The following is a 13,118-nucleotide window of genomic DNA, read 5'->3' as shown; positions in this document are numbered from 1 at the left end:
CCTTCATCAACCGTTCGTTTGCCTCAAACTCGAGTTTACCTTGCGATGTTTGTCTCGCCCGTCTACACTGGCGTCATCTACGTAAGAAGTGCATTGCTAGCAGCCCCTGCTCCCATACCTCTACCAACGCACGGCCGTCGTGGCCGTACCACCCCTCACGTACATTGATTGTATCGTCGGGTAGCTAGCACGCACCCACACTGTATACTGCATCATTGTACGCACAGAATAAACCACGCACGGAAATTGGAAAACATCTTGAAAACCAATTGTGATCTCCGTCAAGTTGTTGCGGCGAGAAGCCAGCGATGAATTCTCGTTTTATTGGATTAACAGACCACAACAGCTGATTCGAGGATATTAACAGGAATTTCGGAACACGTCGAGTGACGCCAAATTGTGGAAAAATGGATCCCAGAAGTAGGGAAGAGGAGAGAATGCGGTTGCAGCGGGCCATTCAGGATTGGAATGCCACCCGAATGGACCTGTTTGAAATTTCAGACCCTGATATGGTACGTGTGATTGGTGTGATTGATGCGTGTCTTGGTCCGTAAATGTCATCTCCTTCTTGATCTTTCATGCTACTTGCTAGCATCAGCTTGTTTGGGATCTGGTTTGCTGTTGTATTTGGCGTCCTACACTAGGATATAAAGAAAAACACACTCACAACAACTGGTGTGTAAAATTTATGTGTTTTTGTCCAGTGAAGTTCAAAAATTGGATGTGTGCAGCTGATGTGATGCAGTGTGTGATTGTATGTTGTGAGATTTTTACCTGCCTTACCCCTAACGTTAATAAATAGTAAATTTAATAGTATTACATAGGGGTAAGGCAGCTTCCAGCAGGTTTGGGTGCTCAGTCAGTATCGAACTGAGTTTTCAAGGATTGGTCAATATGAGGAACTTTTCAGTTATTTTAGAGCTACACGTGTGTACATTACACTCACCCAAATCAGATTGCAAAATACTCGGAAGTCCACTCAAACATGTCGAACAAGTTGAAGTGAGAAGACTTAAATTTACCAAGCAAACTGAGTTAGTGAGTAGAGTAGTAACGGTTAGAGTCTATTTACTTACTGGCCTCGACAATGTGATGATTGAAGCCAAACTAGCTGAATCACATGACGTGTACCATACTATAATTTAACCATTTGGTTTACAAGTTACAGCTTTCACCACCTGTGTGCTGGTGCCTGTGGCTGTAACTATACACAGCCCAGTCACTGTACATAGGTACGTAGTATTCGCACAGCGTAGTAACAGCGTCTGGTCGGGCTACGTGGCTGTGAAATTACTGACCGGAAGATTGGTCTGTTGTTGTCAGGGATATGTTCCGCGGAGCCATACAATACCATTAACACATACATGTGTATGTCTGGCTCCGCGGAATCCCCTCCTGTCTACAGAGGAGAGCCGTAAAAGTAAAAAAAAAAATGATAGTAATTAAAAGACTCCTAAATTGGTTCAGTGCAATAAAAGATGTTTTCACATTTACATGTGCTGTCTTTGAGTTGACCTTTGGGTTTCACCATACCACTGCATCCTCCATCTACCGTCTGTATACTAACTAAGGACTACAGACTATAGTATTCTAAATACTATAGTGAGTATAGCATACAATGTACAAGTGACTATTCCAGCCCCTTCCCAAATAATTTTCATTGTACAACCTATGGTTAGACATTAGTGTGTTGTCCTCTTATTTCTAAAAAGGAGAGATGGATCTTATGTACATTGTACATTTCATTTCATTTTTTTTCTTTATTTGTCCAAGTATTTAAAACATGGCAGGGAAATATGTAGGCTTAAATACTCCTTCAATTGTACAAAACATACAGTGATTCAACTAATCAGTACAGTATACTTTTCGCAATGCAGTTTGGCTGTTACATGTACATTGTAGCAAATCAGCAGTTGCTATCTACTTTGCTTCGGATATTTCTTTTATGAGTACACTTAGTCCTCATACTTTAAAAGGGATGGCATAGTTTTGGTTGAGATGGGGGATTAAGATTCTGAAACCAGATTCAAATAGGCTACCTCTTGAAATGGAATATTAAAGAACATATAATTAATTTTAAAAGGAATTGTAATTTTATATGATGAAAATCAGTTTTGAAATGGCTGAGATGTCCAAAAACACAGTAAAATGAAGCAGTTATCATAAAAGGTACGTAGGTCCAACATTTTATCAAGACCACTTTGTTTTTGGTATTTCAGCCATTTCAAAACCGATTTTCATCAAATAAACTGTGAATTCCGTAGAATTGTATGCACTATCATATTTAATATAGAGGTTTCGTAAAGAGGTTTCCCATTTGACATTATCTCACATGAAAGCGGGGAACCTGAATCCCCATCTCGACCAAAACTCTACCATCCCTTTAATAGGGTGATGTGTTGTTTCTACTGTGAATACTGGTGGACAGAAGTTATCACTTGTGATGTTTGTACTGTAGTACATTTAGTTGTACTGTATGCGAGGAAAAATTATGAGCAGTTGTGCTCCTAAAGATTTTGCACAGGGTACAGATATACAGTGTACAAATGTAAGTATCTAATTATGACAACAATAACAACAATAGAAATGTTCAAAAGAGGTGAAAGATACAATCTATTTTTGTACTTTTAGAAAAATCACAAAAAGTAAAAATCTTGAAGAGTACAGAGTTAAAGGGACAGTACTTCAAGTGTGTAACGTACAGATGTACTGACTTACACATGCAATATACAATCTTTACAGTCACTTGTAAAATTTGACAAAATATGGTTATGAATACAGTTGATTTGTACATATTGCCATGTATTGTAACATTCTTACATGTACCACAAAGTTCTAGCTTTCTGAATGCAGGTCTTCATTCTCTTCCCCTTGTATTCTGCCACTCTTTTAATATACATGTATTCTCCATTGTACTTTTAGTGCTTTCAGAATTTGTTGCTTTTTTCATTAAAGAATGTAGACTGCATTATGTACAAATGTACATTCAGTTTATTGCAGAATATGCCTACAGCATGTACAGTACAATGTATCCATTTCAACTCAAAATAGTCCCTCACATACATTTGTACATTATAGTAACCTGATTGAGAGAAATGAGCCCACATTGTTCAATAACAGTAATTCATCATCTTGCCAACTCAGAAAACAGCTCTTCTTTACGTACAAATCCGTATATTTAATGTATCCAGAATATTGTATTCCCTGACAACCTGTATTGTACTGTACACTGTATGGTGTAACACCTGTACCTACATGTACAGTAGTTTCTCTTGCATGGATCCTTCTTCAAATCATTGTGCGAAAATAAACAAAGAAAAACAAAGAGAAATAAAACAAAAGTGGAAGTGAAGAGAGGATTCCTATAAGCTAGTTCGGAGTTCTTAAAGCTCATGGGCGCATTGGTACGAATGACCTTTCTCTTTTCTCAGTCGGTTAGGGGCACTTACAGATAACTCGTTTTAGAGCGACATAATGCATAAGCTTTACATAACAATTTATGGGATTCACAATCCTGTTCTGCGTAGACCAGATGAGCAGAACGATCCGTCAATTTACACTTGGGAAAGCATCCATTTCATTATTTTGCATTGAATGTATTGACAATCTCTTTCTGTTGATATTGCCAAATACCACTTTTGCTGTCACGTGGATGTGCTGGCAAGCAGCATTTATAAGTATCTCATGAATAATCATTACATTACAGATGCTTTGATATCCCAGTGAATTTAAAAACCATTATGCCTGTTGGTCCGAATGACCTTGTTTCTGCTCATGCGCAAAGTGACTACAAACTGGCTTATAAATTCTATCTTCTATGGTTCTACCTGATTAAAGAAATGTAGGAGTCATGTCCATGCAGTAGATCCACGCTGAGTACAGTAGATCATGTACATGGTAAGTTACCTTTCTACCCAAAAGTACAAATTAGGAAAGTTCTGTCGTCATCACAAATCAATCCAATGTAATGAATTTCTGAGGATACTCATGCAAACTTGATGACAAAAAGTATGTAAATAGCAAAAAGATTCTAGCATAAATTGTAGATATTGGACTTGGATGCATTGTACTATATGTATTTTTGAAATTATGGAAATTACCAGTCTTGTTTTAGGCAAACGTAAAGAAACACTTGCAAGAATAAAGTATTTCTTGTGAGTTTTATTGAATAAAAACCTTTTTGCAGCCATGAGAAATCTGCACAAATTTGTATAGTGATATGCATGTAAGGTACTGTAGAAGCCCTCTTATTAAAATTCTAGAAAATATGAGATATCTGCAAAAAATAGAAGAAAAAAAAAAGGGGGCCTATTGAAACAAATTTTATTTTGTAGTTTGTTGTAAATAATGATACCCATACTTTTGACACCAAAGTACCATGAGAGTTCTGAATTTAAAAAACTGTCACTGTCAGTCCAGGTTCTGGTTGCTGTTTCCAAACCCAGCGAACAGACAACTGTATTAGGGGCATGGGGAAGCAATTCATTTGATTGATTTCCTGCGTGGTGGGTGAGCCTGTAAGTATGTGTGGACAAATATGCAATCATCATTGCCTGTGAGTCACATAAAGTACAGTATAATGTGTTTGTGTAATTATGTCAACACTTCAAAGTTTAATTTCTTTTTTCAGTACTGCTGCCCAGGTGGGCATTTAATCATTGCTAATATAATCGTGCTACAGTTTTATCTCTACTTTCCCCCCATTTCTGTTATATTTTACAGTGATTGCAAAGTATAAATTGCATACTTTACAAGGTAGCATGGAGACTCTAACCAATTTCACGTGTAGATGAGCATTCATAAACTACAATTGTTCATACAACATTGTATTGTTGCAACGTAGAACTTGCATAAAGCCCTCCCCCCCAAAAAAAACAAAACAAAAACAAAAACAAAAACAAAACACAAAGCACAAAACACAAAAAACACAAAAAAAAAAAAAAAACAGCAGCAATCAAAACAAACAAGAAAAACAAACCAAAAACCGGACATTCAATATGACCCAAGTACAGGGGTACTACCATAGGAAGTTTGAGCCAAATTGATTTTTTTTTCCAACTGCAACTGTATGACTTCAAAGGTATTGTGTACCATTGGGAGCAGTGATTTAAAAATGTTTGAGTTGTCACAATTGTACAGGTAAGTGTACATGTGTAGGACAGTTATGTCACAAACATCCTACCATATAAAACAATATTGCAATAAAGCGGCAGTTTGCATATACATTGTACATGTAAATGTTGGAGTATTAGGGCCTAATAGCCTATTGCTGTATATAATACAGTATGAGAAGTGGCTTTAATAAGTCAGTGACAGTACCCTGTACAGTGAAAAATGTCTAGCACATTTTACATTTGCCTTAGGCTTAAAAATTACAAGCTTGGTGAAGAACAAAACCTTTGATTGAGGAGAAGAAGGGATTAATTATTGAGCTATGATGTTCTAGATAAAACTTTGATCTTTCTGGGCAAAAAAGAACAGATGACAGTGTGGGTAAATGTCTGTGGAAGACCTGTATTGTGACGTCAGACAATGGCTGCAATTGTCAAGGAATGGCATTGGAATGTGGGCTGAAAAATACCACACAGGATTAGGTACTCCCCCTGGAATGCCTATTGGTAGAAATGAGATTTAGGGATCAAACCCTATTTTCAATGCCAGCTGAGAGATACAGTGGTGGAATAGTGGCTTTGGACAGTAGAATAGACCAGTCTCATGTCGTGACAACAAATTGTTCTGCATGTACTGCAATTTTATGAAATATAGGCAGTAAGTGTAGTTTGTGTGAATATTGTCAGTCCACAAGATACAAAAATAAGGGTGACATCTCATGAAATTTTATCCAGTTTGAAAGTGTTGCCATGAATTTAAAGTTTTGTAGTTGAGCTAAACCCACTTTTATCATACAGTGTACATTATGAGTACTCAGAGTCACCCATGTCCTGTTTGCAGCTTCTACTAACACGTGACCCAGATTCTGACAATATGAAACTGCTTTTCGATTTCTTGGCATCACATTTAATATTCAAACTTCTGATTGGCCAGTGTTGTGATTTGATAATTGAAAAGTTTTTGTTGTTTTTTTAAACACATTGTACATCTACAGGAAATGTACCAGCAAATGAGATAAGTTTTAAAATCTTTGTTGTTACATCACTTGCAATCACTGTACAAAGTTGTATTTCCCTAGAAAGACCAAGTTCATTAATCCTGACATTCAGACACAGAAGCCTGAAATGTTTTATATTAAGACAATCAAATGGAATTTCCAGCCAGATGCTCCATGTCATATGCCTACATTTTTTCCCCTTTTTTTCCCCCACACACCCGTCCCTCCAATATTTAGCTGTTACGAATCTTACTGTAGTTCCTCCTTGGCTGTATGTGCAGTTGTCTGTTCCTGTTGTGAATTTTAAATCTGGTAGTGCATAAAATGTACTATTTTTTTTTTAATGAACAAGAAGCAGGAATACACTGGTAGGTGTCTGGGAAGGAGGAAGAGGAGTGATAGGATGCTGTTGATAGAAAAAAGGAGATACATTTTTATGGATGCAGACAAAAGACTGGTATGAGGAAGCAAGTGACATGGGTGAGACTGTACCAGAAACATCTGTAGAGGGAGTTCAGGGTGTGTTCAGCTCCCCCAAAGTCTCTTCCACATTGTTGTGCTACAAATCTTCTGGAGGCTAATCACAATGACTGCAGCAGGAGGAAGGAGTTGAAAAGGTTTTAGTCAAGATGTGTTTGGTTTAATAACAGAATTTCCGCAATACAGAAGCTCAGATTACATAGCTGTGTGTCTTCCTGCTGAAGCACTTGTCACTCTTGTAGTGCATTGCTAGTAATAGGGCAGAATAGAATGTAGCGAGATCCTGATTGTACTGTATCATACGCGAATTGTAGCTTGATCGTAAAATCTTGTTAGCATTCTTTTTAAATCTATTTTCACTGTTAAACTGAACTAGTGGAGCCCAATATGGGCATTCAGTCCATTTTGCGTCGCGGGCAGAAGAAGAAGACCCTCCGATATTCGTTCCCTCCCACGAACATCTCGAAATCCGCACCAGACTTGGCAGGTTCTCCGAGCAAGGCAAGTATTATTGCAGCTGCCATTGCTAATGATGTGCAGACTGTTTGATGGCAGTAATTGCAGATTCATTGAGGTGACAAGCACTCGTCATCCCAAAATATGTGCTACTTAAAGTTCTCAAGACTGCCAACTCTATAACTGCCGTGACCGTTGCTGAAAATAATGACTGTCAACAGGGGTCGCATTTAACTTTTTTTTTTGACTAGCCAGGCGGACTACTTAGAATCAATTTTGACACTGAAGCAATATTTTGGCTAGCCAGACGGACTAGTTACTTCAGAATTTTATGATTTTTAGCTAGTCCGACGTGATTTTGGGTGGCCAATGGCCAGCGGACCATTGCCAATTTCGAACCCTGGTCAATAGAGGCTATCTACTTTTTATACAGTTGTATGAGTGGTTGCTGATTCCCTACCAGTGTGTGTTGTGATATTTATTACATGTAGTTTGTGACATAAATGTATTGTGTTCTGTGGGTAAATGTGAACAAATAGTTCCTGAAATTATCTCATGAGATACTGTAGTACGGTATTATTGAGTGCATTACTGTACTTGTGTAAGTACAAAATACAATTCACATTTTGTACGTTCCAGTGTTACACTGTATGCTGTACACATTGATTTGTAGGCCTACATTGTACATTGGTGTCTCAAAGGACTGTGCTTTCTTTTGTTAATACACACTAGTGTGTACAATGTATTGCTGATGCATACTCCTGAGAGTACCTGTACACTGCCTATACAGCATATGCCTAAAAAAAAGAAAAAAGAGGATGTGTTTTGTTTTCTTGTTCATTTAAACAAGTGAGAGCAGCCCAGAACCTATGTTTGTGTATTGGAGAACAGTCCTTCCTTGTCATGAATCAGGTCGTATACTACAGTAAGATCTGATATGTCGTGAAAGCCACGGGAGGGCATTTACAACTTGACCTGTACCAGTCCCCAAAGCCTACTGTGAACATTGCATTCTAACCTGTACATTTGTAGTGCATGTGTCCTGTAGAGAGTCAGCGAACATGGCCAGAAATATTGTGATGACAGTCCCATCCAATCAGCACTGTCATCAGTTTCTGTAGCCTCTGCCCTGTCAGGGAGGTGTCTGATAAAGAACATCTCCCAGCTGTCTTTGGGTCAGCTGGTAGGGTGTGGAGGGGATCTCAATACTCAATTTGTCAATAGAGGCAGTCCTACTCCGAGAGCATGATGCTTCACATACAATTCAGTACAATTCAACTCTGATTAGTACCATCCTTTTCACCATCATGTCAAATTGAGTAGCCCAATTGTCAATTTCATATTTTTGTACAGATGACCATATATACATGTATAAAATTGTGTATTATTGTACATTTATTGTACACGGGATTCCTGAATTCCCCTGCCATACACTAGTTTGAAATGTGACTACCTGGTAAGAATCATTGGTGTTGTAGGGCATTGTTTATTAACATTTGTAGCTTCCTCTTTCAGGTTTGATAATCTGTATCGATAGTATTTGTACACGTGCACATTGTACAAATGTGAATAGACATTGTGCATTTTGCATAAAATCACATTGAAAAAAACGGAATGATTCATGCTGAAATGGTACATTTGTATTGCAGTAGTACACAGCAACAACACAGCTGTATACAGGCTGGCCTACTGTAGATTGTGTAGTATTTTTTAATGATTGTGAACAGTTGTTTGTTTGTTTGGTTTTTTTTTTGTTGTTGTTGTTGTTGTTTTTCTTTTAATCATGTGAATACCCAGGGCTACCACCGTATATTGTACCAGCCTACACTGTACATTTTCTTTGCATGGTGCATTTAACTGTACATCATGTTTGCTAAAATTTACCTTGCCAGAGTATAAGTTTTGGAACTTTACATCTTGTGCTAATCGAGATGTTGTCTTCTCCTTCATTTCCTAGTACCCCCTCACATTAATGATACATTGTATGAACCACCATACTGTCAGGAGTGCACTTCTTCAGATATCAAATACAGTAGGCTTACTTTTTAAATGGAAAACGCTTTGCCAAAGGGTGTGCTGTAACAGACATTGATATTGAGATTGTCACTCAATTCAGATGATGGCTATACCAGCAACGAGCCAGGTTTCACCCCTTGACTTGACACTGATTGAAGACACACACCTCAACCTACACTGTAGTGGTATGGGAATGTCATTCACTCTGACTGTGCACTCGTGTGTGTATAGGCCTACATTGTTTGTTACATGTACACATTTTCCATGTACTCTTTAGAACCGATATCACAGAGAAAGAGTTTTTTTTTAATATTGTAAATTCACCCTCTTGATGCACTGTATGATAATGAATGGCCATTGACACTAGCCAGCTACATTATAATTTTACAAATACTGTAAAAGTGAAAATATTTGTGATACAAACAGGAAAATTTTTGCGCAACCAGAAGCTACATATGTAGTGCAAAAATAAAAGCATGCAAATATATATGCATGCTGTGATGTTCCAATAGTTTACATTGTATGTCCTGATTCTACGGAATTATAAAAAACACGCTAAATTCTTCTCACCAGGCCAAATGCGAAAATTACTCACGCAAAAATATCCACTCTTACAGGACCACTTGTTCATGTTATACAATGTACATGTACTACATGTATGTAAATTTTGTGTCTAATCTTGTACTTACAATATATTTCAGAACATACATTTTTGCGAAGATTAGACTCATCTCACAAATATGTAAAATATTCATGTACAGTGTACATGTACTGTATACCCAGATAAGTTCCTGTCACACTTTTTAAAAATGTAAATATGGGTCATTGACTGTACTGATACATGTTTCAAAGTACAAGTGCAACATGTTCAGGTGGTGATTTACTCTGCAAAGAATAGATGCCCCTCCTCAGAAAAATATATGAATCATATTTATTTGAAATGTCATATTTCAATGATGTCACCAGGACTGTATGATCACTGTTCATTCTACCAAAGATCTACATTGTACAATGTACATGTACATTGTAGTTTTTACAAGTGTATGCTCCACTTGTGTATGAAATGAGCAGATGTGAAAGTTTACACATAATGGTACGAAGGTTGCTCTTGTGAGTTCTTTGATGTGATAGTACAGTTGTACTGTACAATGTGTAGTCAGCCTTGAATGCTTTTATGTATGAACAGCTACAATTGTATACTTCAGAGGAGTATGCATCTCTGGACATCGCAATATTGTTCGAGGATCACCACATAATTACAATGTGTGATAGTGTGATGCCTAAACCGTGATGTATGAAAGTTTTTAGCATGGAACATACTGATGTCAAAGTGGCATTTTAGTTGGTATGAAGTCACGTCTACTGTGTGAACGAGTGTGTGTACAGTGTCTTTTTTTTTTCTTACAGTTCACATAGCATTCTGCATACTGTAGGCTCGTAAGCGTTGTTTATTGTACCCACTATGTGGGAGTTCCATTGTGTCCCACACAATGAGGTCATGGGAGGTGGGCAAAGGTGTGCAGTCAGTGGGCCTATCATTTGGTGGGAATCTACAGTACATGCATGCCTGGAGCTGAAGTGTGCGAAGCAATGTACACACTTGTACACTCAGCACTCTGACTCACGATTTTATAGTAGTGTTGATTCTACACCGGACGCCTGTTTATTACCATTTACAGTATACGTTGTACACTGTACATTAAAAAATAGGCAGTTCTAAAGCAACGTCTATTCATTTTCTTGTTTACATAATGTGTAATAGATCGACTGTACAATGTACACTCTACAAGCTGTAGGTCTACCCATTGGGTAAACCATGTAATACATTTTCAGGTTTAAAGCAATTAAGTTGATCATTTGAATTTTAAATGTCTCCCAAATACTTGAACCAAATCAAGACAAACATTTTTTGTGTACTGTAAAGAACAAAGTGTAGATCTACTTTTATGGTGTACTTCTACTGAAATTATTCAATGAATCAAACAGTAGAAATCCTTTTCCACCAACCAGCAAGTTTGGTGTGTTAAGTGTCTATGATTCCATGCAGTAATATGTTTTACCGGTACTACATGACTATAAGTACTGTAGCAACAACAACCTTAGTGCACAATCATGGTGTTTGATAGATCTTTGGAAAACTTTGGAATCAGTTACAATTGTATCTATTCAATTACTTCAACTGACATCAACAGAAACATTCAATACCAAACTGAAAGCATCTTCTCACATTTGAGGAGATCATTAATTACTGCAATCCATAATGTTCAGAAAATTGTGTTCTTACTTGTAATTCCAATGTATGTGTCTGCTTGTTATGATTAGTTTGTTTGTTGCATGTATTTTCTTCCCAGTTTTCATGTTTTGTACATGAGAACTACTTTGCTTGAAGCGCCATGAGCACTGAAAAGGGGGGGGGGGGGGGAGGGAGAATTGGTTAGGGGAGATTCAAGCTTTTGTGAGAACCATGTAACCTTTTGTGTGTTTATCCTCCAGATCTGACTCAGCTAGGTGTATTAAAAAGGCCGTTACAAACAAACAGGTCAATAAGACCTTATTTTTGCACCCAACTGCAGGCGCCATTGTTGTTGGCTAATCTCTTCCATAGCCATTCTGAGTTTGGATTGGTGTAGAGAATGGAGGAGATTTCCTCTCAGCTTGCTATGGGTGTGTGTGGTGTGGGGGACCCTGCCCCAGTTGTTTCCCTCAACGGTATGTGGTCATGCTACAGTGCAGCGTGGCTTGTGTGTGCGTGTGAGTGTATTATGTGTCAGTGTGTGTGTGTGTGTGTGTGTGTGTTCACAGCGTGAGGACTTTTGATGGTCAACAAGTACAAAACATAGAACTGACAGATCAATACTCCTGGGCTCACTTTGATGCTATGCTATTGTAAACTTGTATGACACAGTGCCAGACTTACTAACGTGTGAACGATTTGAGATGACTGCTCAGAGTTCTACATGGAACTGTCCTTGTTTGAACTGTCTAGTGCTTTCTCACACTATTACATGTACAGTACACAAGAAGATTATGCTCAGCTAGTGAAGAGTGTTGATAAAAGTTTGTGCCTAATGGGGCTCGGACAATTACAGATGCTTTTTTTTATGGGGAGGCATGCATGCATGTCAGTTATTGCATTTCAGAATGAGTTTGGTGGCTTGAGATAAGTTTAGAATCAGGTGATATTATTTTTATGCTCTCAAAGAGATCAAAGAAAAAATGCTTCCTTGTGAACACACTAAAAGAACGACTAATTACTGCATTCTTGGCTGAGCTACATTGTAAAAGCACATTCCATTTCATGACATAATACAAGGGGGAACTTTGGGCAATAGCAGGAAATGCCTTGTGATTTTGGCTCAGAATCAGATGACCACTGCCTACTGACCAATGACTCTTTGATGACTGATTGTAGAATTGACATGGGGCTCTGATCTTCCAAGAATGCTTGCCAGAGCTGGTAATGGTGAATCATACAATACTCTACAATGTATCCATGCCAAATTAGTAGCTTAAACCAGAACGAAAACAGAACAAAGCTACACTGTACATTTGTGAATCATACCGGTAAAACGACAGCGCTTTCATTGATATTACTGTAGGCCTATACACTAAAACAACTGTACACAGTACATTTCTGTAGTCTAGATATTTTGCTTTAGGTATGGTTGTGAGTTGTGACACTTGGATACATTTTACATGTAGAGTCACAAATAACCACCACTTTCTCTGTAGAAGAAGGAATGAAGGGGGGATATTCTGGTAATAGTGGTAGAAAGTACATGTATCTGATTTGATAGTGTACATGTGTGGAATGTATGTGGGAGGATAGTATCTCTCATCGAGCAGCAAAGGGTCAACCCGATGAGTGATCTGACTCAGTTTTTCCTCTATTCATTTTCTGTTGTGTGAAGCACATGTACTGTAGGCCTGTACATGTATGGAGTCTGTTTCATCCGTAGTTTGAGGTTTGATGCTGGAGTAAAAATCTGGACATACAACGTATTGTGTACTTGTGGTATGTGCATTGCACAAAGTACTGTACATAAGCTGTTATTTT

The 13,118-nt window shown here is 37.9% G+C and overlaps 1 protein-coding gene across 1 annotated transcript in view; it reads left to right on the top strand.

The window, feature by feature from the left end:
• Nucleotides 1-228: 228 nt before the first annotated feature.
• The window catches only part of LOC139726906 (uncharacterized), a 65,472-nt gene continuing 52,582 nt past the window's right edge, over nt 229-13,118 (top strand). The window contains exon 1 of the mRNA XM_071637899.1: nt 229-512. Coding sequence (XP_071494000.1) covers nt 408-512 — 105 coding nt within the window. The 5' untranslated portion in view covers nt 229-407. The remainder of the gene's footprint in view (nt 513-13,118) is intronic.

The sequence above is a fragment of the Diadema antillarum genome, unplaced genomic scaffold, assembly GCF_040938485.1.
Source record: "Diadema antillarum isolate AM-2024a unplaced genomic scaffold, OU_Dant_1.0 seq00000103_RagTag, whole genome shotgun sequence".
Classification (NCBI taxonomy): domain Eukaryota; kingdom Metazoa; phylum Echinodermata; class Echinoidea; order Diadematoida; family Diadematidae; genus Diadema; species Diadema antillarum.
The sequence above is the reverse complement of the archived record's forward strand: the minus strand, read 5'-3'. Positions and strand labels throughout refer to the sequence as shown.